General features: G+C 44.7%; 2 protein-coding genes across 3 annotated transcripts in view; one reads left to right on the plus strand and one right to left on the minus strand.

Moving 5' to 3' along the window:
* Positions 1-13,493: 13,493 nt before the first annotated feature.
* The window catches only part of LOC119167556 (uncharacterized), a 115,434-nt gene continuing 102,927 nt past the window's right edge, over positions 13,494-26,000 (plus strand). For both annotated transcript variants that reach the window (XM_075890790.1, XM_075890791.1), the window contains exon 1: positions 13,494-14,562. The gene's annotated coding sequence lies outside the window, so the exon portion shown is untranslated. The remainder of the gene's footprint in view (positions 14,563-26,000) is intronic.
* LOC142803159 (uncharacterized) lies at positions 14,560-24,408 on the minus strand. The gene is made up of 2 exons (XM_075888257.1): positions 23,653-24,408; positions 14,560-14,759 (listed from the first exon to the last, which is right to left on the minus strand). The coding sequence occupies exons 1-2, from the start codon at positions 24,406-24,408 to the stop codon at positions 14,679-14,681; spliced, it is 837 nt and encodes a 278-aa protein (XP_075744372.1). The 3' UTR covers positions 14,560-14,678.

Genomic DNA, 26,000 nt, shown 5'->3' on the forward strand with positions numbered 1-26,000 from the left:
CCTAATTTCAAAGACCAAAATTAGATTCATGGATAGATACACTTGCTCTGTTCGTTGCCGTCGACATTAGCGGTTTCATTTTACGTGTACTGGAAATGCTCTGAGAATTTCGCTCGGCGACTGGAGCGGCGAGTACTTGCCACCGTTCTTTATGGCAGACACGAATGTGACGTGATGATCTGAGCATTATGATATTATAAAGTTTTCATGAACGACAACGAAGGGCCCTCTTTTTTCGGCATGTAAGAACACTTTGCAATCTAAATTCATTTTAAAATGCACATCATTGACCATTACCAAAACAAACATACGTCGACCCAATTTCGACGGATCCCGACCATACATCGCTGCCCCCCCCCCCCCGCGATCAGAGCGAAAATTCCCAACATGTTGGTAACCTGGTGGGGATCACCCTCCTCAAGCAGAGGCTGTAGTAAAGTACAGTGTCACGGAGGAAGGAAAAGAAGGAGAGGGCATGCCCAGCCGGCGCAGGGCGTAAAAAATGTGGCGGAAATTACGTCACTGCGGCCATATTCACTGGGCACAATGGCGGCGTTTTTTTATTGTTGATGTAGTGCGGTGCGGCACCGTTCAGGCGGTCCAACGGTGGTGTGCGCCTTTTCGTGGGCCTCGCACCTAACCGTGGCGCACTGCAGGTATTCGACAGCATCCATTCTTTGTGCCGCATTGTTAGCTACGCGATTTTCCTCCAGTAGTGGTTGTAACCAGGTGTCTGAACTAGAAACCACGGAACGAGCGCGCGTATACGTACTCTGAATTTGCAGCGTCCGTCAAAACTGTCTAGCCCACAGCCTGACCGAAAATTTCATAAAGCCCAAAGAGAAGCGCAAAAGGGAGAAAAAGTGATCCGTAAGAAGCTGTACAAATTACGGTGCCTAGTTCGTCGCGAGGCAATGTTCGAAATATCATCTTTATTTTCACAAAGAACACATCAAATAAAAAAAAGCTTAACGTGAAACTTGCCGTGTTTATCGTAAGCGCCGGCAGTTCAAAAGTACAACACCCATACGCAGCGATTTTGTCAACCGTGTCGTGGCAGGACAGCGTGTTGAATTCTGTTTCGTTGGTTTCGGATATCACTGGCGCGCGGGCCACGTGCTTTTTGAGACAGAGAGGGAGTTGTGCACGGAGGAAGGAAAGGTAGGAGAGGCCCTGAGGTCACTCGTTGCGAAGCCGCGATGAAGCCGGAAGTCGGCCATATTGACTGGGCAAGGTCTCCTCTGTTGTTTACATATGAATGCGAAGCAGAAGGCGCGACTCCCTTTCTGTTATGGTACAATAACTGTCACTAACCTGCAAGCCATTCTTTGAACAAATTCTTGAACACAGTCGTTATCTTCTATGATGGCTTTTCAGCATAGTTTTGACTTCTTTGACATCCTTTCATAATTTTGACATCCTTTCACCAAGGCATGTAGGATTCAGACAGGGGTGCTCTATATGGTCGGCTCATGTTGATTTGGAAAGCCGAATTCACCTTGCAAAAGTATCTGGTGAGCTGTCTGCATTAGTCACGTTATATATCGCAAAAGCCTACGATAGTGTGGAACACAGTACATTAATTTCAACATTAGTGGACTATGAGGTGCCCAAGTACATTATATCTTGGATTCAGGAGTTTCTCTTTGAGAGAGAATTCTTTTGTTGCCACGAGGAAATAAGTTCTGCCTCATATAAGCAAATATGAGGTGTTCCGCAAGGACCAGTCCTGTCACCTCTTTTATTTAATATATTATTATCATCCATTCCCGTTCATAAAGATGTTCATCTTTACGTCTATGCCGATGATACTGCTTTTTTCTCGTCATATCGAGATATCAATAGTTTGTATCAAATCTTACAGTCATATTTGAGTGAGCTTGAGGTATGGCTTGACGGGCTGTCTTTTTCACTTAATGTTAGCAAATGTGCTCTGCTTTTATTCCCTCTATCCGTTCCCGTAATTATTTCACTGCATTATCGAAATGATCGGATTCTACAAGTAACAGCACTAAAATATCTTGGCATTGTTTACGTGGACAATTTAAACTGGAAGCAACAAATAGAATCAAACACCTGTAAAGCAGAAAGTGCCCTGGGATTGCTACGCCGGTTTTGCAATAAGAATTCCGTGATGCGCAGGGATACGTTACTTATGATATACAAACTTTACGTACGCCCAATTCTGGAGTTTGGTTGCGTTCTGTTTTCCGGAAGTGCCGAGTACAAATTAAGACCTCTTATATTGCTAGAAAGGCAAGCTCTGCGGCTGTGTCTCGGGCTACCTAGGTGTGTCGCGAATAGCGTGATTTATTTGGAAGCTCGTGTCATTCCACTTGATGCTAGATTTCGACAGCTTACTATGCAAACATTTTTAAAACTTTGCGATGCGCCCCTCTTTTGTTCACAGAAAGTTTTCATCAAACATCCAGTTTCTTTCTTTCAGAACGCGTGGTTTTGTTATCAAAGACACCAAGTCATTTTCGTCGAGTCTCTGTTATCAAATTTTCACGTCTCCCTTCAGCATTTAACTCCCCGAACCCTATTCTCGGTGCCAGTTGACCTAATTTTCGATGATAAGTTTCCGAAAAAAGCCAAGTTACTTCCAAAGCAGGTTTTGGAGGGCCTCCTCAAAGACGATCTCAGTCATTTTCCCAATTACATTGTAATTTTGACGGATGCAACGCAAAATCTTCAGAAGGCTGGAGTAGGTATTTTTTTTCTTCAGCTTAATTGGTCTTTTGCGCTCCGATTGCCTAAATTCACACCAATTTATCTCGCAGAATTCCTGGCTATTACATTGGCTCTTCGAAAACTAAATTATCAGCAATCAAAAGCTATTATTATTTCGGATGCTTTGTCTGTATGTACACACCTAACGTCCGCAAAGCAGTCTCCTCTCCTCAGGATATTTTGGCCTCTCATACCGCATAGCCTATCAGAAGTTTGGTTTATTTGGGTCCCCGGGCATGCTGGAATTGTACTAAATGAAATTGCTGATCCGCTCGCTTCGGCATCTTTAAATTTCCCGGTAGTGCTAGTAGCTCCACAGTTTCCTTTTATTACTGCCGAACGATGCAAACGCCTGTTAATCTTAAAAATCAACGAAACATCGCTGCCACAATTTGAAGAATTTCGGCACTTGCAATTCACATGGTACACCGCAAAATGCCTTTCACGTCAATGTGAGGTGACCCTCACAAGCTTTCGGTGTAGAGTTGCTCGGTTAAATTTTTATCTCCACAAATCAGGATTTTCATTAACTAACCTATGTGCAGTTTGCAATGAACCGGAAACAATAGATCACTTTCTTCTCACATGCCGCCGCTTCCCCTCACTGCGCCGAATAATTCTTGAAAGACCGATTGTTATGGTCGGATAGCCAGTCAATACATCCACCCTATTATCGTTTGGAGCCAGTCAGTTGGGTGTGGGCCGCAGTGCTATTCGGTCAGCGCTACATAAAGTCATTCAGGCAACCGGAAGGATACGCTGCTAGTGGTACTGCCAGATATATCCAATTCTTCGTCCCCCTTCCTCATTCTTGTTAATTTGTTTTATATATTCTGGTTTATCGGATTCTTCTGCACTTTTTCACATTTTTCAAAGGAACAAATTTATTATTTCTATCTAATTTCTCTCTTTTTTAGCAAACGTTGTACAAAAAATATCTAATATAAAGTACAGTGTGGCCAATCCCCCTTGTGGGTATGAGCCAAGAACTCCTAGGCGACAAGACAAGCGAAGATTTACAGAACGGCCTAGCTTGGGGACTTGGCTTGACGCCGCAGCAGTGGCTCCGCCTACGCCTGCATCCCAAAATATAGCTGAGACCTCGGCAAGGGGTCATCGCCGCCGTCTCGTCACTCTTTCCTCGACATATGGTGACCCGGAGAACGCGCCCTCCGACGAGCCATCGGCTGCCATGTTGTTGCGACTCTGCCCGCAAGTGCCACCGTTGCAATCGACCTAGCTCAAGGTATGGTTTATGCAGCTCGACGCCGTTCTTGCAGTGAATGCCGTCACGTACCGGCCGCTGATGTACGCCATTCTACTCGATATCCTTCCGGTAGAGCTGCGTCATCTCTCTGCTCTTTCAAGATCCAGCCCACAGCCTTACGATGACCTCTGCTCTGCAATGCTGGCCGCCTACAGCCTCACCTACCACCCGCTTCCGTTCACCCACGACTACAAGGTTTCCCCGGCGTCGCAGCGTGCGGTACCCTCCGGCCCGAAACTCTCCAATGACCGGGACCTAACTTCCCCGACTACGTCTCTTGCAACCTCTTGGCTGGCCACTGGCGACTCAAGTTCCGCATACGGCTGCCCATTCGACGAGGTTCAGGATACTCGTGCTGCATGCGACCAGTCAGCCACGAGATCAGACTAGGTTCTTCAAGACGTTTCGACCGCCAACGACCAGGCCGTCACGAGGTGCATTTTTTTCGAAGTCCTCAGCCGGGGGTCCCTCCGGCACTCTCGCCACCCGCACGTCTTCTCCAACCTCCACAGGCCACGACTTCTCATACATGTCAGGCTGCACGACGGCAACATTGCTGAATGCCCCGGTGTCTACCCCCACGACTATGGCCATAGTATTGCCCGATATTCACCCTTCGGTCGCGGAGGCTTCAGCGTCGGCGATATCCGAAGGCGCCTCACTACCCACCTCGATGCTCAGTGCGTCCTGCCAGCAGCGACCATCCTCGCCCTCGCTGTCTCCCGCAGTCGAAGTTAAAGTCACAAGCCGTCAACCACAGCCAAACTTTAGAGACGCTGCGACTATTACTGATGCAGATGAGGACGACGTACCTGCTGTGCCTATGGCAGAGCAGACCACACATGCCACGCATGCTGTAGAAGTTCTCATCAATCATGCAGACCTGCGCGCCAACCTTCATGCGTGGACAACCGATGGTTGTTCAACGTGTGTAGGTGCGCCACCCGATTTTCCAGCAAAGCTCACGTCTTCTGAGCTTCACAACCATTCCCCAGAGCATTTGACACCAGACGTAGTCCGCCACGCAGGCTCGTTGGTAACGACAGCGACGACGTGTGGTCCAACTGCATATCTGCTGCCCTTGACAGTATGCCTACAAAATAATCAAGTTCGGCATAATACAGAGCGGCCCTTTTTCAAGCTTTCTGGTAAACAGCCATGTGTTGCAGCCTTAGTCTTCAAGACGGTGCAAGCACGTATGAGGTTCGCCCGATGCAATGGCCAACCACTTGCCGTGCACATGACAAACCGCAATGCACGGCGTTTCCGCATCCGTCGACTCGGTCACCCGTCTACAGGCTGGCCGCAGTGCCACGTGGAGGTCGGTGTTCCATCGACAGAGACGTCTGCACCAGCACAACCACCCCGCTGCGGCTGTGAAACTTCAGTGCTCGGTCATCATGGGTGTGCTCCGATCCTTCACACTATTTTGCCCACATCGCCGGCGCGAGATCTTCAGTGCCTGTCCACAGTTCCAGCTGTGGGCACGTTTGTCAGCCGCCTCCACTCGAACAGGCGGGTGCGCTTTCGAATGATCCCGCCACGTCATTGTGGGATGCGCGTGTCTATAAACGCAGCGACCCGGCGCTTTCATCTTCGTCCACTGCGTTTCTCCCAGTGTCGCCCGCCGGAGATCCACTGCTTTCCGATGGCCCGTGCACGTTGACAATCAGCACTTCCCAAAAGGACACTTTACGGATTGTCGTTCATGTATATAGCATCTGTCCCTACCTTTCTTTCGTACATATGTCTTCAATCGCGCAAAGCGCTAGGGGGGGAGGAGCGTATAAAGCGGCACGCTAGATTTGGCTAAGTGGCCGTGCCGAAAAAGAAGCGAGCCGCGTGGCTCGTGTGGCGCGAGCCACGAGAGATTTTCAGAACGGCCTAGCGTGGGGACCTGGCTGGACGCCGCAGTGGTGACTCCGCCTACGCCTGCATCCCAAAATAACGCTGAGACCTCAGCAAGAGGTCATCGCCGCCGTCTCGTCACTCCTTCCTCGACAGGCCTATTCGTGGGTACGTGAGCCCGGGCTATTAATAAGCCAAGGATACTAGTGTTTGCTGGTGCCATTTTGCTCAGGGTTGTGGCTCTTCTGTGAGGGCAGATTTAAACAGCGTCGTTAGGATTATGAGGCGCGATATTCCCGCAATGATGCGTTCGTACACCCTTGCGCTCCGGAACATGAGGTGAGCCAACGCTTCCGCGAGTAGACGACCCTCCGTCGGAACTCCGGCTTCCCATATTTTGCAGCCGCCGTAGGTGGCGCGCGACAATTTCTGGCAAGGTTCATTGTACAGCACGGGCCGGAGCTGCGAAACGCTAATAAATGGAGCCATGACAGTTTATTACGTCTTCAGAGTGATGTTAGCTTCAAGGAAATTCGGGAAAGCTATAATACAGTAAAATTTAGCGTCGAAAACAGCCTTGAAGCTGGAAATTGGATGGCATGCTGATTCCACTGTAAGATAGGCTACCGCCACAAAGGCATGCTTATTTTTTTTCTGAAGCATCTAGTGAACGTTTGTGTACAATGCAGAGTTCTTCAATGACTGTGGTGGTTCTTAACGCAACGTGGGAGAGTTTTTGACAGAGCATATTTAACCTTCCGGGCTATCTATACATTTGGTGTTTCTATATAGAAAGATATATAACTTAAAATAGCCTCGCTCTTATTAAACCAGTGGCCATTTTGAATGAATCAATACTTTTTAATTTAGCAAGTGTTTAGGATCAAGCAATACTTCACATGACGTTTGCCTCGTTTCGGTGTTTTCTTTTCCGTTGAATTATCGCTACGGTGCCGCAGCACGTTCTAAGTTCGGTTGGCCATGCAATGTAATTTCTGGGTCATTTACTATGCTGTGTTGCTTACTCATGCCGTGTTTTCCCTTTCTTTCTTTGTTGTTTGTACTGTAAAGGTGAAAGCCTTACATGCCTCCTCAAACGTTAAAATTGACAGAATGCGTCACACACCGAAGGCGTCAACATGTGGCGCAACAAGTTATCTTCTCGTGCTCATGACACATTGATATCAAAAATTGAGTTCACGCTTTTCCAGCTTGAGCAAATTTTGTATAAAGCATTGTGGTGCAACCTACTTGGCGCCGTCACCCTAGAAAACTTCCATTGGTAGCGCTTAAGTCTCTGTTTCATGCGACGGATGCGTGCTTTGATTTTTTCAAGCAGTGAGGAGCTGCATGTAGCTCCGCCTGTTCGGTGTATCACACCTACAATTTTGGTAATTTCAGTGTCTGTATAAACGAAAATGGTCAGCATTTCACTTATCGGGCTTCCGTAGTACCTAATGGCATGGAATAAGGAACAGTCGGCCGGTATGCTCACATTCATTAAATGTGTCATTATCCACTGCAACTATGTCAAAAGGGCTTATGCACAGTCCAATGCAGCCTCAACGGTATCCAGCTCACTGATGGTTCCCGAAGCTCTGCATCTTTTTGCACTATAAAAATACGCCGTGAGGCCGTGTAAAATTCTCAGCACAGCATTGGCAAAACTTTCAGAACGTCGTACGGTGACTTAACAACACCTCCGCGATTAGCCACTGATCCATGCTAACGATGTAAATCTCATCGAAGCTCTTTTCTCACACGCGCACATTAAGGAAAACAAAAGTGAAGCCGCCAGCTTTTGTCGCGGCATGTCGCGGTTCCACGTTTTCCGCCGTTCACTGTCTATAGGCAACACGAACTTGGGGGCTTTTCTTCATTTGTTTTGTAACCAGATCGACAACCAGGTACACAGCAGGTATACGACATCCTTCCCGATCTTCAGGCACAACACACTAGGCACAATGGTAATCATACGGTGAACACTGGCAGATGACACGCCACGATATTTTGCATTCACCCCATAGCGGCACCAGCAGCCAGCTTTCCCCGGTCTGCCCGATGGATGGATGGATGGATATGGCTGTACCCTTTAGACCAGGCGGTGGCTAGCGCCACCAAGCCGTAATATTTAATGAACCAAAAACTAGACTTATTTTTTTCCTTTAAATAGTGAGGTTGAGGATTCGTACTTGGCAGTGAAGGGTTTAATTTTCACTCGTGCCTGGACTTTAGCCACAAATCAGATAACCTTCTTCTAGTTAATTCTATCCGCTTAAAGTTTATTTTGCCCTCACTGTCCCTAAACACCAGTGCTTTGAAAAACTCTGCGCCATCATCCTGAACTATAGGATGAAGCCCTTTGCAGAACATTATCAAGTGTTCGGTAGTTTCTTCTTCCTCTCCACACGCACTTCATACCGTGTCTACCCCTTCGTATTTCGCCCGATATGTCTTGGTTCGCAATACTCCAATCCTGGCCTCAAACAGTAGAGATCTACCCCGAGCATTATCATAGATCCTTTCCTTGGCAATTTCCTGCTTAAACGTTCGTTAGATCTCTAGTGCAGACTTCTTAATCATGCCAATTCTCCATATGTCAGTCACCGTTTCCTTCACTTTCTTCTTAACTGACAGTTCTTTTTGGTTTGGCCACCTGCTGTTTTTTAAGTATTTACCAGTCGATTTCGTAGTTCGCTTTCTCCGTTTTGTATCGACATTCTTCATGTACAAGTAGCTGAAAACCTTCCTAGCCCAACGCTCCTCCCCCATTTCTCTCAATCGCTTCTCAAAATTTATCTTGCTGCTAGCTTCCCTGCCCTCAAATGATGTCCATCCCATATCACCTTGTACTCCCTGATTTGGTGTATTCCCGTGAGCTCCTAAAGCAAGCCTGCCTATTCCACGTTGCTTAACTTCTAATCTTGCTTGAACTTCTAATCTTATGCACAAGACCGCATTGCCGAGCGTCAGCCCAAGAACCATGACCCCTTTCCATATTTCCCTCACAACATCATACCTATTGTAATTCCACAGTTCCCTATTTTTCATCACTGCTGCATTCCTGCTACCTTTAGTCGTCACGTATATTTCGTGTTCCCTTAGGTACTCGGTCCCATTGCTTATTCATACGCCCAGATATATGTATTTATCTGTTATCTCTAGCGTGACCTCCTGTATTCGAAGCTCACTACCTTCGTTATCATTAAAAATCATGACTGCTGATTTTTCTTTACTGAATCTAAAATCTAACCTATTTCCCTCATTACCGCAGATGTCCATCAATCTCTACAAATCTTCCTTGTTGTCGGCCATCAGCACTATATCATCTGCGTACATTAATGCTGGTAGTGCCTAATCAATGAGTTTTCCTTGTTTGACTAAAGAGAGGTTGAAGTCAAGTACACTTCCTTCTAATTTAGCCTCTAATCCTTGTAGGTACATCATGAATAACAAGGGTGGCAGTGGACACCCCTGCCGAAGTCCCCGTTTCACATCTGTGGGCTTGGATACCTGTTCCTCCCAGTTTATAGTTACCTTGTTACTTTCATAGATATCCTTTAAAAGATTAGTGACTACATCTTCCACGCCTACTGTGTCCAGTTTTCCCCACAATTCCTCTTGAACCACGCTTTCGTACGCTCCCTTGATATCGAAAAATGCTAGCCACAGGGGCCTGAGTTCCTTTTCTGCTAATTCGATGCACTGCATCAGTGAGAACAGATTGTCTTCCAACCTCCTGTGTTTCCGAAACCCATTCTGCAGTTCCCCCAGCACCCCCTCATCCTCTATTCATGCCTGCAGTCTTTCCTTTATAATCTGCATCGCCAGCCTGTAGACCACTTATGTCACGGTTATAGTACGGTAGTTTTTGACGTCAGCTTTGTCCTCCTTTCTTTTATAGATCATGCTCATCCTGCTAAGTTTCTACCCATCGGGAACTTCCCCATCGATTATTATTTTGTTCACTACCTCTCTCAAAGCCTGCTTAGACTTCGGACCTAATGTCTTTATCAGCATAATTGGAATGCCATCTGGGCCTGTTGATGTACTACTAGGAACCCTTTTTTCAGCCCTTTCCCACTCTCGTTGTGAAAATGAAATCATTGCGCCCCTTGATTCATCCTTGTCTGTTGTGGTGCATAAAGCACTTATTTGTTGAAAATTTTCTGTCACCCTTGTTCTTATATATTCAATAGCTTCGTCCCCTTCTAGCCTAGCACCTTGAGCTGTAGCTATAAACCTCTGCTCTAGGCTCGTCTCATTTCTTAGAGAGTTTAGATGGTTCCGAAATTTCGCAGCTGCCTTTCTATCTTTTTTATGTAGTTCTGGCAGCTACTGGGCTCCCCTTCTTTTATTCTTTTCATTGATCAGAAGGGATGCATCCCTTCTACAGCTTAGAAAGATTTCCCATTTTCTTTCAGCATCATCTGTTGGTTCACCCCGCTGCTTAGGATGTCTGTGTTTTCTAGAGGCTACCTGACGATTTGCTATGGCTCTGTTAACTTCCTCATCCTACCAACTTTTGGGTTTGTGTGTTCTTTTCCGGGGTGACTTGTCACGTGCCTTAGCAACCTCTAGCTCAAACAGTCTAATTAGAATCGTGTATGTCCACACTGTTTTATTATCCTGAGTGGCTACTTTATCAATTTGTTTAGTAGCTATTTCTATTTGGCTTTCTAATTAAAAACTTTCCTGTAGTTGCTCATCTTGTCTCCTTCCCACTTTCACTGCTCTTCCGAAACTTAGCTTGATACGTTTGTGATCACTACCCAGACTTCTGGAGCCACCTTCATCTATGTGCATTCTCCTGAGCTTATCATATATCCTATGTGACATCAGTGCGTAATCTATCGTCGACTGCAGCTTTCCTACCTACCTTAGTGTTTGCCCTTCACACTTCTCGGTACTGTTGCAAATGATCAAATCAAGCGTTTCACACATATCCATGATCATTTTGCCTGTCGGGTCGGTATACCCATGTATATTTTCTATGTGCGCATTCATATTTCCTAGTATAATTATCTCGCACTCTCCTCCTAACTCCTGAATGTCATTTGATATACACTCTACCATTGCCTGGTTTTCCTCTCTGGCCTTTGTTCCCGTCTACAAGTACACAAAACAAAGGAGTGTCATTTGCCCTGCCGCTTTCCCTTTTAGTCATAAATGTTCTTTGCACTCCTGCTTGACCCTTTGCCAGTCTGTACTTTTATGAATGAATGCCCCAATATATCACCCCTTTCTGCTGCCTTCTGTTGTATTACAATATTCCCACGCGTAGTCGGGATTGTTAGGAAGTTGTTCCATGTCCCTGATATGTGTTTCTACAAAACCGTATACCATCGGCCTCTCCTCCCTTAGCTCTTCTTCTATCTCTTCCCACTTCAGCCTGTTCCTACTACCCTGCATGTTGATATATTATATGTCTGAACTGGCTCGGTCGTGACTACGTGTTTTTCTGCCCTGGACTCTATCTATCTTAGATACTGGTGCCACTTTGGAATCGTATCTGTCCATACCACCTGTCAGAGTCTCCCTGGTTGTTTTCCTTGTTACTAGCTATCCTGCACCTCGAAGGGCCCGCTTGCCCTCCAAAAAAGCTATTGCGCGTCCCGCCAACCCACCTCATGACCTAGCCGCCCATTGAAGTGAATTCTGTCTCGTTGAAAACCACCCCACCTATGCACCTCTCTGTTTATTTCCACCACCCCAAAGCCTTTCTCTCGACTCATCCGCCATATCTCTTGGTTTGCGTTGGTTTGCGATGCCCCGCGTGGTGATGCAGCGCCACCCTGCGGACCCCGTTGGCAGCGTTCAAAGCTCTTCCATGTAGTTACAGCTAAGCTTCACGACCAGTAAAAGTATCAAAAAAACTCTGCCTGTTTTATTAGCTTAGACGCAACAGCTCCGCACTTTACGAAAGAAGACGCCAGTGAACACTACTGTTGCGTTCTGGATTGCCGCAGACGTAACGGATTTCAGTTTTGCCAGAGTCCTTCAATACTCTGTTTTTGCTGATTTTCACAGCTTTTGCGAAGCAGTATGGCGAGAGCGCTGGAGACGGGCTGTTCCGAGCGTGTTGGCTAAGCGAATTACTCGCGTTCTCCACAGCTGGTCGCAGGAGAATGTGTGATAATGTAGATCTGCTGTTACTATTTTGAGTAGCCTTGACGCAGAACTGTGATAGCTTCGATAGTGAGGCGTTAACAGAACGTCTGACCGCTGTGCGCGCCGTGCAACAGTATACAGGTGACGAGCGCAATAAACATCGCATGCACACGCCGCGACCACCGATAATCTGGAGTCGTCCCCACCACACAGCGTTGCTCACGTAGGGCTTTAAGAGCTTTAAGTTCCATTTTTAACTAAGAAAAGAGAACACGCATGTGTCGCAGAGGTAAATTGTGAAATAATCGCGACCACAATCAGGTTTTTCTTGCCGTTGGTCTCCGTTATGGAGTGATATATATCTCGAAGGCCTCTGTTTAGCCTTTCGTTGTTCACCGAGATAGTGGACACACATGTGTTCCCATTTGCAGTACATACAAACAAAGCACAACCTTCAACAGAGTATTCCAGCATGCGTAATAAAACAGTTAAACGCACAGGAAGCCAGAGGTAGATGGATGGTATATCTGCAAAAGCAAAAATCGCCAGGACCAATCGTACCAGATAAAGCGAGCTCGGTACTGCTGATCGTAAGATAGATAGCCCGTGTATGCACGCCATCGCTTAGGAATCCTCTGTATGCCAAGGTTAACGCATTTAGGCGTTACAGAACTAAAGTCGGAGTGCTTGCATCAAAATCGATGCCATGCGATGCTCGGTTATATTTAATTTGCCAGTTGCATTACGCTGAAATATCTAAAACATCGTTTGCATGTCCCATAGTTCATTTTCATAAGCTTCCAACTTTTCTCAAGCGAGGTTGGATTAAAGGAAGAATCTTTTCAGGCCCTTGGTTTTTAGGGAACGACGCCTCAAGACAAACGAAAGAGTAGGGCCTATACACGTTCGCTTGCGGATGGCTCTCTTTGCACTACCCATTTATGGCCGGGGCAGCGATAGGGGCGCTGGTGGCGGCGTTTTCCGCAGTGCTGCCGGGGAAGAGTCTGACTTCTATTTTCAGAACTTCTGAACCATGTGCCACCGTTTGTAGACCAGATGGAAGTCCCTATCGTTTAACGACCCCAGGCCACTGATGCCGTCTGCCAGGACAGCCTACCAAATGAGATCCGCTCAGGCTTATCCGCTCTGAGAATCCAGACTACAGGCAGTCTCAAATACGCCTATTCAAAGTAGAAAAAAGCAAAAAAAAAAGAGAATCGCATTAGAGACCGGCCGAATCCGAATTGATGCAGTACACGCGGACAGCCTATTCAGCGCTAGTTCGGCCACTGTTTGATTTTATCTCTCCGTCAGATATAGATCAATATACTGTACGACACGTAAAGCTTCATTGTATGGTGCCTCAAATAAATGGTATTTCGTTCCGCAGAAGTATTGGCTTTCTTTGCCACTTCATTTTTCTATGCGCCAAAAACAAAACAGGAAAAAAATGTGTTCCACACTCGTCGTAATCGCAACAGGTGGCGCTGACTGACGCTCCCGCGTTCAAATGCACACACAGATATATATATTCTATAAAGTGGATGAGGGATGACTGCCACCGCAGCTCTGTGGTAGAGCATCGAACGCGTTATTCGATGGTCGCAGATTCGGTCCTTGCTAATGGGAAGCTACCTTTTCATCCCGTTGTATTTATTCACATTTACATTACAATTACTTCTAATGGCATCTCCTTTGCTAGCACTATTGTCTGTTAGTTTTCATTCATGAATTCACATTACATACCTCCCTTTTTGGTGTATATCAAGCGGGAAAAATGACGACGAGCTTACTGTAAGCGTGGGACGAAAGTCATGACGCACATGACAGGCATATCAATACTTCCACATTAGCACTTGTCATATATGTTCCTTATACAGTCATGTGACGCTGCACCAATTTTGGTAAATGTCCAGTGAATAAAATAGGCATGAGCTATTCATGAGAGTGACATGTAAAACATGCTATGCGCGACACGCAAGCCATTATTTTTATAATGCTACACGTCAAACACGGTCATCATTTAGTCTAGTCAGGCAATACAATTTTCGGTGTATATAAAGTGGTTGAAACAATTGTGACCTCACCGTGAGCGTGGCATGTTATTCATGGCGTGCATAACATGCATTTACTGGTATTTATGTTACGACCTGTCATTTATGTTCGTAATATAGTCACATCACGGAATACCAGTTTTGTTGCATATACTTAAAGCTCAACAGCCATGAGCACCCCAACACCATGTCATCCAAATCATGCGTTTACACGCCGGATATGGAGCAAAACGCCTAAAAATACGCCATCGCTCGCCGTGGCTCGTCATTTTGGCAGCAGTGGTTGCGGCTGTGTGCGAGCATTGACCCTTGTCTTCTCTCCGTCCAAGTGGTGAATCTTATCTGCACGGATCTCTTGGACAGCGCTGCGTAGCTGTTGCTGCTGTTTCCTCGGCACGCGCAACTACGTCACTGAGCTTCAGCCCCTACGTTCATCATCTACCGGAGGAAAAACCCTACAAATACGCCATCGTTCACCATTGCTCGTCATTTTGGCAGCAGTGGTTGCGGCTGTGCGCAAACATTTACCCTTGTCTTCACTTCGTCCAGGTTCGTTGCGTGTTGATACTTCTTTGTGTTTTGAATTTTTTCTCCGCTTCCACTGCTGCCTTTGACATAGATTGTTTTATTGTGCGCTTTGTATTTTGGTTACCTCTCTTCATTGCTTACCATGAAAATGCCGACTTGTGCGGAATTAGCACAGGAACTACAGGCTCTTCGGCAGGAGGTTGTAGAGATTGTCGTTCCTGGAATATATGCACTGGTTATACGCTACTGGCTTTCTACGCATATTTCCGCACCAACTAGAAGTTATCTCCTAGGTTCGAATACATTATTAGATCACATCATCTCGAATATTTCAAGTGATCACACTGCTGCTGTGATAGATCATATTATTGCACATCATAATCCTGTTTTTTGTTTTCATTTTAGGTTCCAAAAGCAGCAAGGCGAGTAACGTTTTCACTAAACGCTGATTCGATGCAGATAAATTTGGGCGAACGATTAGTGCCGTCGACGAGACTTCAGTGAATTGTGAGGACTGCGCCGAAAATGCTTTTGAGTCTTTGTCAGAAGTAATCGCCAAAGGTATAGAGGATGCCCCGCCGTGGTGGTCTAGTGGCTAAGGTACTCGGCTGCTAACCCGCAGGTCACGGGATCGAATCCCGGCTGCGGCGGCTGCATTTCCGATGGAGGCGGAAATGTTGTAGGCTTGTGTGCTCAGATTAGGGTGCTCGTTAAAGAACCCCGGGTGTGCGAAATTTCCGGAGCCCTCCACTGCGGCATCTCTCATAATCATTTCGTGGTTCTGGTACGTTAAACCCCACAAACCAATCAATCAAAGGTATAGAGGCTTGTACCACTTCAACTAGTGTCACGAAGTGGTATTGTTCACCTAGAAATCCACGGATAACTAACTCATTGTTGAAGTATAATAATAAAAAGAATAACCTTCACAAAAACTAAAGTAGCAGCCTTTCAACATTGTATTAAAATCCCGCTTCCAGAAGTATTATTCGATATTAGCTTCTTTATTGAAGTGTGCTAAGCAAACTCACTACCAGGATATTTATTATTTTTTAAAATACGGGTAACACGAGACGTTGCTGGCAAACCATCAAAGAATGTTTGAACAAAAAGGAGTGCTTAGCAACCACAATGAAAATAAATCAAGGGGACGAAATGTATACTGACCCAGAAAAAACGGTGACTGCGTTTAGTGAGCGTTTCTGCGCATATGCGGAGAAGGAGCAGTCAGCAATTCATGTATTTGATATACCACGGTGTAGTCATTCATTTTATCTACGTGCGACGCATGCAGAAGAGGTCTTTCAGGTCATCGTATCATTGAAGACTACGAGTGCAGGTTTAGACAATATTGACCCCTTTAAAGTGAAACTAGTCTCGGGCATAATATCACAACTTTTGTCTCTTATTATCAACAAGCTGTTTTCTGCGGGTGTGTTTCCGAGCTGCCTTAAGGTTGGTAAAATAGTTCCCGTTTTTAAGAAGGGCGATAAGACTTCTGTCCAGAATTATAGGCCTATCTGTATCCTCCCTTTTTTTGGTAAAGTAATCGAATAACTATTTTACTTTTCTCGCCACAAAAATTTGGATTCCGTCCAGGATATTCGACTGAGCTGGCACAAATCACCTTAACTGAAGAAATTAAACAAGCTATTGACAAAGGACTACTCTTGGAATCTGTCTTTATTGATTTGACGAAGGCGTTCGACAAAATAAATAATCGCATACTAATTGAAAAACTGGAATCTTTCGGCATGTCTGGCCCTCCTTCGAGCTTTATTAAAAGCTATCTTGCTAATCGGTCTCAAATGGTACACGTATACAGTCACCTTTCATCACCCAAGTTCATTAACGTAGGTGTGCCACAGAGACCGATTTGAGGCCCACTATCATTTTTGATGTTTAATTATAACCTGGCTACCATTCTTGCTAGGACCAAGTGTATACTCTACGCTGACGATACAATCAGTTTCTATATATGCTCAGTTTCTACGCTCCAGACTGACCTCAACACAGATTTACATTACATAGCTCTATGGTGCCTGAGCAATCAGCTGCAGATCAATGCAACCAAAAATCGCCTTTGTGGTGTTTCATTCTCCGCGAATTTCACCTGATATACAACCTTTTCTTCACATCGGTAATAAACACTTCTTCTGAAGCACGGTTTCTTGGCATCATCTTAAATACTGTACTAAAATGTCATAAACATGCCGCTTTACTCGTTAAAAAGCTTGCATTTGGAATCAATGTTATCATCAAGTCACGTACGTATTTTTCACCTCACGTCATACGTTCTCTGTATTTTGCCTACATTCACAGTCATATTTCGTTTTGTGTATCATCTTGGGCCAACACTTGCATGACGCACAGTGAACGACTGCAGCGACTGCAGAATCAAGCGGTTAGACTGACTTTTAGACCATTTTATTCTTCCTGTAGCTCATTGATTCCAAAGCTTAACATACTGTATATAAGAAAATTATTTCGCCAGATTGTCCATAGTTTCCTATATATAGGCTCATCACGCATGATATTGTAATTGCATGCATTGATCATCACTTAACTAACAGCAATATTACCCGGTTTTCCCAGAGCAATATTTTTTCCAGCCGTAAGAACGAGCTACGACAAGCTTATAGCCTTATTTTCAAGCATAGCAATTTGGTATTCATTGCCCTTTCAACATAAATCATCGCAAAACATTCATACTTTCACCTCGCGTAGCAAAACCATTTTCTTCAGGAATTGATGGAATCATCTGACTTGTGTATTTACCTGTTTATAGCTTTCAACAGTTCAGTGTTAGCTTTATATTAGCATTTGCCTTTCTACAACTTATGCAACTGATGAAAAAGTAATTGTATTTGTCCAGTCATGTACAGTTGCTTTGTTCGAGTTTTATACCTGCTGTCCAAAACTTTTGTGTTTAATTTTATTAGTAGTACTACCATTATGTTATGTAATAATAATATTGTTACTGTTAATTAAGCTCATTAGACATTTCTCACAAATTCGCACCTTTTGCTGTACGTTTTTTGTAAATACCCCAATCAAGTCGCCATAGGAGGCCCCCCCCCCCCCCCCGTCAGTTTCTATGAAAATTTGGGACCTCCTCTTGTACTACTCCAACCTTGTAACTGAATGTGAAATATGTAATAAACTTGACTTGACACGACATGCGTGTCATAACTTGCACCTTAAATTTTGCCATTTATGTTTGTTGTAGACTTTTTTCATGGCATACAAACTTTGGTATATATCAACTTAGCGAAACGGCTGCAAAAGTTCCGATACTTTGGCGTGTAAATCAGGCCGCTCATGACATGCATGTGATGACTTTCATGCTATCAGCTGTCATTTAGGTTGTCATGCAGTCATGTTTGGCCATCCCGATTTTGGTATACATCCTATTAGCCAAACGGCCATGAGAGCACAATGGCGCAGGCTACTCTATAGATGATAGATAGATAGATAGATAGACAGATAGATAGATGTGTGCTTCTAAACTGACGTCTGGTACCATAAGTTTCACATAAATTGTTGGATTTGTTATTAGTACTTCTTACTATTACTAATTTCGCGCACGTTAGAGTGACAATTTTTAACACATATTTTCACTTTTCTGAATTTTAACGTGATCAACATGCACTTTTCAATCATTTTAGCGGCAGGCAATATTTTTATTTGTGTACCGCTGCTTTTCCTCAGTATACCACAAGAAGTGCTCTTCAGGAAAACAAATAATATGGCGTATTCACACCAAACGGCCAACCATAGAAATGCCCTGTTCTGCATGCCACTAGAGTGCGAATAGCAAATAAGTGATCGAAATCACACCATGCAAATTTAACGGAGGAAGAAAAGTGCCCCGGAAAAAAATCCTTCGAGAGGACAGAAAGTAATCGTGATGTGCAGCATAAAAACGCTGTAGGCATAAAGTTCATTGAGTGCTGTTAGCGAAGAAATATGGCAATGCGTAGTAATAATTTTTATAGATTGCTCCCCATAGCATTATGCTGAGCGCTTCCCCTTGAGGTTGAGATTGTTTTAGTTTTAGTTTATTGCTTTCAAAAAAGTTGCAAAATCAACAAATACACAGGCCAGGGTGCCAAAGTAAAAAAAACAGCTGTAGTAGGACCTGTGGTTAATTACACAAATATAAAGGGCAATAACTAACACAGCAATTGTGTAGAATATTTGGCAAAATCAAAACACATTAGATACAACATTTACAATTACAACAGTGGAAGGTGAATAAAGTGCATCAAGAAAAAAACCAAAGGTAAAAAATTATTTGACAAGAGCTATGACATGAGCGCTCAATTGCGTTCACTGCAATTTCATTTTGGAATATTTTTTGTACAGCAATCAAGTCTCGTGTGTCATTTGCGATTTTTCAAAATGACCTTAACCGTCACTGCCAGTTGAAACTAAAAGTGGTAGTGCATGCTTAAGGTCATTAAAAATTGCAAAGAACACACGAGATTTGATGGCTGTAGGAAAACCATTCCAAAATAAAAATGCAGTGAACGCAGATGGTTTTTTTTTGCTGTAATTACTACAAACTATGGGTAACAAAAATATTAGTTGCGAATCTCGTCAGGTACTTATTGTGGGAGAAATCACGTGACAATAATGGAAGTGGCAGGTTGTTGTGAAGCAGCAAGTGGAATAATAAGATGGTTATGTTGAACTTGAACAAATGAATAGCCAGCAAGATATTGTAAGATCGGAGTAACGCAGAGGCATGGGGGGATTGCATGGAAGTAAAAGTGATAACGCGTATTCACCGATTTTGGATGTGCTGAATCGATGACAAATGACAAGCACACGTGTTTTCCCAAGAATCGATACCGTATTTAATGCGACTGTGCCTCGCTATCGGTGGCTTTTGTGTAGTCCGCAAGCGACGGTAGGATTGAACGTTGCCAGGTTTGCGGTGCCTTGCTTTTCTTTCTGCCACACTTAAAATAGAAATTCGCCTGCCGGTGTAGTGAATGTCCGAGATTGCTGGAAATGGTTACGTCAAATACTTTTCCGAAGTTTTGAGCTCATTACTTCCTGATCATTTTTTTTGCCTGGTCTCATGCTTCGCTATTTCCGCCCTTTTTACCTACTACATGAACCTAGAAAAACAGGGATTATGTTGAGTGATAGCTTAAATGGCGAATGTCGGGTTTATTTATTTATTTATACATACTGCAGCCCCCAATTTGGGGCTATGGCAGGAGTGAGCATTTACAGAATGAAAAAAAAAATAACAAACAAACAGATCAACAGAGCAATAAAACAAAAGAACACTTAACGCAAATCAGCAAGGGCAAGTAAAAAATTTTCCAGCGGAAGGGAGCGAATATCACTGGACAGTTGATTCCACATTTCGGCAGTGAAAGCAAAAACTAAATTTGAATGTGTTAGTACGACAATGGTAAGGCTTGATATTAAGGTGGTGATTACTTCTAGTTGTGGACGGCGAGGCAAATGAGATGTAGGTATTGTGGGACATGCGATAGACCAAGTTAATAAAACAGTAAAGCAGTTTTATAGAATCCTTTAGACGGCGCATGCGTAATGCGGTTAGTTCAAGAGAAGACAGGGCAAGGGAAGGTGAAAAGTAGCGATCATAGCGGTTACAAATAAATCTGATAGCGTTTTTTTTGAATGGCCTCAATTCCATCGATTTCACCCTGCTTGTGTGGATTCCATACGGGGCATGCGTAGTCAAGTATAGGACGAATCAGTGTTTTATACATTAGTAATTTAGTGCTTTTGGGGAATTGGGACAGTGTTCGTCTTAAATAACCTAACTTTTTTAAAGATTTTGTGCAGATAAAGTTAATATGCTGAGACCAAGATAAATTGCTAGAAAGAACAACACCAAGATATTTGTATTCCGTTACCTTTTTTAAGGTGGATCCGTTAAACGAGTACGTGAAGCAGGAAGGGGACTTACTATTCGTGAAAGACATAAGCACAGATTTGTTAAAATTTATACTCATTTGCCAGGTTACACACCATTCACAAAATTTAGTAATTGAGTCATTTAGACGATAATGGGCTTCAGGAGAGTCGATGGGTTCATACAAAACACAATCATCCGCGTACAGACGAATTTTACAGGTGACGTTATTAGGCAAATCGTTTATGTACAGTAGGAACAGTAACGGGCCAAGTACAGAACCTTGTGGAACGCCTGAATTAACACTAACAATGTCGGAGTCAGTTGAGTTATAACAAACGTATTGCGAGCGCTCAGAAAGAAAATTAGAAATCCAAGTAACTAGTTGCGGGTTGTTTATATGGCATTTAATTTGCCTAGTAATTTAGAGTGAAGTACAGTGTCGAACGCTCTCGAAAAGTCGATGAATAGTGCGTCAACCTGATTACCAATGTCCATATTACTAGAAATGTCGTGCACAAATTCGGTTAGCTGCGTAACAGTACTATAACTTCGTCTGAATCCATGTTGGAAGCTAGACAACAAATTGTTAGATTCGAGAAATGCAATAATATGTTTGTATATAATATGCTCTAATAGCTTGCAGGAATGAGGGGTAAGAGAGATGGGCCTGTAATTGCTGAAAACTTGCTTGTCACCGGATTTATGTAAAGGTACTATTTTGCCATTTTTCCAAGATCTGGGAACGGTTCCAGATTTTACGGATTTATTGAAAATTATTGTAAGGTATTGAGAGGTCCAAAGGGAGTAGCGAACGAGAAACATGTTGGGGATACCATCGGGTCCATAAGTACGAGATTTAACACGCCCTCTTCAGTGATCACTACATCACTGATTGGAGCCGTTGAATTCAAGCTGGAAAAAGAAGGAACAACCAGATTGTCGACTGTAAAGACAGACTGAAAGAACGAGTTAAAATTGTTCAAAATTTCCGCCGGATCATCAATGATTCTATCGTTTATTTTGAAAGAATTACAAGAAGCATCGCGAGGCAGGACCGAGCGCCAGAACTTGCGGGGATTGTCGGATAGTAAACTTTGAAGTTGAACACGAAAAAAGAAATCTTTAGCTATATTTTGCTGCTCTCGAAGTTCCCTCTTGGCCTCAGTAAACCTGATAATGCTTTCTGGATTGCTCGATGATTTGCAGCGCCGAAGTCTTCGGACTTTACGAGATAAGTGTAAAAGATCGCGGGTCATCCAGGGAACATCAGTGTTTTTCTTTTTAGTCTTTGTAGGGATAAACTCTGAAATGCATGATTTTACTAGATTTTCAAAAGTGGTAGTTAGTGTATCAATGTCTCCTGAAGCGCTGAGTGGCACAAAGTCATCGTACGCATCCGCCAAAGCGTCTAAAACAGAAAGGTCATCCGCACGTTCGAAGTCAGGAAACGAAGTGAAAACATATCGCGGTTTATTGATTACGCATGCGAGGGAAACGAGAACAGCCTGATGGTCAGACAGGCCATCAATTATTTCATAGTCAAAACCTTTATCCGAAAGGTCGGAGCTTAAAAATACGAGATCGAGAACAGAATTCAACCTGGTGGCACCATGAACAATTTGAGTTAAGCCGAAAGATACTGTAAAGTCTATAAGTTCCTTGCAAATATTACTTTCGCGACCATCACACGTAAGGGAAGGCCAGTGGATACCTGGGGCGTTAAAATAGCCCATGCAAATGAAGTTCGACGCACTAAAATTGCGCTTGTACATGAAGTTATTAGGAATCTGTAATGTTTCAATACTCGAGGCAGGAGGCCGATAGAAAACGCAAACGACAATTGCACATTTTCGAGGCAAATCTTGCACCAAACAGACTCGGTGTCGGCTGGGCCTGTAATCACAGCAAATTTTAAGTCCGAACGGATAAGAAGAGCAACACCACCCCCTTTCCCCACGAGTCTGTCGGTGCGAACTGCTGTGTACCCTGGGGGAGTGAACTCGGAATCAAGGATACCATCATGTAGCCACGTTTCAGTAATGCCGATGACGTGAGGCGAATACGCTGAGACAAAGGAGAGAAGGCTAGGCAATTTCTTGATTACGCTCCTAGCGTTTAAGTTTAGAAGGACGAAATTTTCATTCCTGCCGGGACGACGTCAACCGGAGACAACAGGCGCTGCTGCCGGGGAAGGTTCACCAGGAGAAGATCGTAGTTCCGAACCGGATGCAGCCGGGAAGGGCATCGCATCGGAATTATTTGGAAAACTAGGTGCTTTGACAAGGGAATTGAGTGTTTCATCCCAGTAGTACCGAGCTTTGTTTATTAGAATGTAATCAAACCTCAAACTAGTAGAACACCCTATATCACGAAAAGGAGCTGCGGCGTCCCACATTTTTTTTTACGCAGAGCGCGAACTCGCGGAGAGAAATCTTCGTTAATATAAATTTTAGTTCCTTTAAGCTTTGCAACGTTCTTAAATATGGTCATTTTATACCGATAATCAAGAAGCTTAAGTGTAACAGGACGGGAACGATCTAGTTGCTATCTACCGAGTCTGTGACAACGTTCAATCTGAGGACATTCAATCTGCAGCTTTTCAGTAAAAAACGCCTCAATCTTAGTTGCCAAACAACCACCGTCTTCGAAGGCTTCCTCTTCCAGTCCATAAATTACAATATTGTTGCGCCGTCAACGATTCTCAAGATCAATCTTGGAAGCGAGTTCGGCAATGCATGCGTTAGGCGACCCAACAGAAGCAGAATTTGAGTTGGAACCCGTGGAAGCTTTTTCCAAAGCACATACCCGAGACTCGAGTGCATCAAATTGGTTGTCGAAACGGAGCTAAATGTCAGCAATATCACTTGCGATTTGCTGCTGAGTAGCCAGCAGTTGTGAAAGCAAAGCAGCGACATCGGGTTTGTCTGATATAGAACAATCAGCTATTCGGGAACGTGCACCGAGCTCAGGGGTCGAAATAAAATTCCCGAATGAACGAGTAGCGGGACGAGTGCTATGCGGCCGGTTATGAGTTCCAGGTGCAGTTTTGGGGGGGCCGGGATTAGGTTGGACATCACCACACAGTAAAATACTGTTAAAGGAAAACACTGCATCCGAACATGACAAAACAAACACTTGTGGGCAGAGCAGCAGCAATAAAAACGGTCATCGCTACGGACTACGTACGCGTCAGAAAAGTAACATACCTGCGTCAAAAAAAGGCATCGTTTTAGCATAGTGTCCTCGTTGCTGCCACTATGCCCACTGAAGCTGAAGCCGATGGCCGGTTCCTTTATAGCTTCGCTGCGGGACGTCACATGTCTTGCTTTGGCGATGATTGGATGATCGATGACTGCGTTTAAGGAGGGCGCGGAGTGGAATCTTCGATAAGGCACATGGGTGGACACGTCGCAACTATCGCGCACGGGGGCGATAGGAAAGTCCAGGGGCGTGCCGCCACCGAAGACCACATGACCCTCCAGGCAGAATGGCACGTCAGAAGGCGATGCAGCGCTGAAACCAGGAACGGCACTTGCGCAGAGCGGGGGTTCGATCAGGCTGACAAGGAGCTGCGTCAAAAAAAGGCATCGTTTTAGCATAGTGTCCTCGTTGCTGCCACTATGCCCACTGAAGCTGAAGCTGATGGCCGGTTCCTTTATAGCTTCGCTGCGGGACGTCACATGTCTTGCGTTGGCGATGATTGGATGATCGATGACTGCGTTGAAGGAGGGCGCGGAGTGGAATCTTCGATAAGGCACACGGGTGGACACGTCGCAACTATCGCGCACGGGGGCGATAGGAAAGTCCAGGGGCGTGCCGCCACCGAAGACCACATGACCCTCCAGGCAGATTGGCACGTCAGAAGGCGATGCAGCGCTGAAACCAGGAACGGCACTTGCGCAGAGCGGGGGTCCGATCAGGCTGACAAGGAGCTGCGTCAAAAAAAGGCATCGTTTTAGCATAGTGTCCTCGTTGCTGCCACTATGCCCACTCTTTCATGCAGAAAGTTTTTCTGACGAGGTCTGGTAGCCACCTGTGCACTATGTAGCTTACACAAGCGCAATATGTTTTTATGCTTTCTAGAGCCTTGTTCGTGTATTTTTTCCACCGCTTAGTGTAGCCAACTTACAAGGCTCCCCACAACTCACTTTTAAATTGTACTATCGCAGCGAAATATAGAGAAAGCGCGGACGGCTGTCACCCACAAGCCTCCACTTGCGTGCGTGACATGACAGCACATGTCGTGTAGGGATCGCACATCGCTGCCTTACTTGCACACGCAATGGTGTGAAGGCAAAAGTATTAAAAACAAAAAGAAGACAGAATCGACCATACGAAACAGATGTCCTGGCTAGCAGTGCCCTTTGTGTAGCCCGCAAGTGATGGTCTGATTCAACGTTGCCAGGTACGTGGTGCCTCGTTTTTCTTTTCTTCACACTTTAAATAGATATTCGCCTGCCACCAGACGCAACTGATGGAGCATTCGGCTCAGCCTAGTGATGAATTGATTGAATCGGAATTAAACGTAACCTACATAATATTGAGGGAATCAGCCCTATGACAATCACAGCACCCAGCGACAAGCGCGCAGCCAGAACTTTTTTGTTCGGGCGGGGGGTGGGGGCGGTACCTTTTTGAGTTTGGCAGCGGCACCCCCTTGAAATTGCCATTTTCGATTTTTCTGCCAAGGCGGAAAAATCTGGGTGGAAAGGCAGGAGGGGGGGGGGGGCATACGCCTGGTGTGCCACGACCTGGGTACGCCACTTCCTTGCGCTAAAGTTGGAGCCGCGATTATTCAGTCATCGAGAACTCGTGATCTTCTGTTCTACTTGTCCTTCTCAGTTGGTAGCGAACCAATTGGCTACCCTGCTGATGTAGCGAGGAACAGGTTTATTATCTTTCGCTAGCTCTCACACTGACCAAATTCGTTTTGTTTGATTCTTGTAGAAGAAAAAACATTTTTTCTTCGGTGTTTTTTTTAGTGAGGCTCGTTTACCGTGTGGGTTTGCGTATAACAAAACTATCCTCAACTAGGTGGGGCGACATCTTAATTCGTGATTTCTTTTTCCCCATTTCACTATTCCTGGGAAGAGATTTCTCGTATCGATTCTCTGCCTGCTTCGAGTTGATCGGTACTTGTAGAGTCAACTGCTGTAGCTTCTTTTTGGTTCCACTGATAGAGCAACCACCCGGGAAGGAGCTTATTACTTTTTCAAACCATGGACATAAGTGCTTATAGCTTGTTAATTAGGAAGTTTTAGTTTCTGAGAAAAAACGCACCAGTTTTGCCTTGTTGGTATATGAACGAATAGGGGTGATCTTCTTTTCCGAGGCTCTTCCTACACCTTGCGGTATTTTGAAGTAAACAGCAATGCGCACATACAAGCTGTTTGCGAATGGCGTACAGAACGTTTCGGCAAGGTGACTTCCTATGAGGATGTCAGTATCAGTTACGTAGCTGCTGTTTTACACTGGTGAATCTTGCAGAAAGAATTGTATATGATTCCCGCACGCAGAATAGGATATTCTTTATTGCAATTGGGATATTTTATTG

The sequence above is a fragment of the Rhipicephalus microplus genome, chromosome 3 (assembly GCF_043290135.1).
Source record: "Rhipicephalus microplus isolate Deutch F79 chromosome 3, USDA_Rmic, whole genome shotgun sequence".
Taxonomy (NCBI): Eukaryota; Metazoa; Arthropoda; class Arachnida; order Ixodida; family Ixodidae; genus Rhipicephalus; species Rhipicephalus microplus.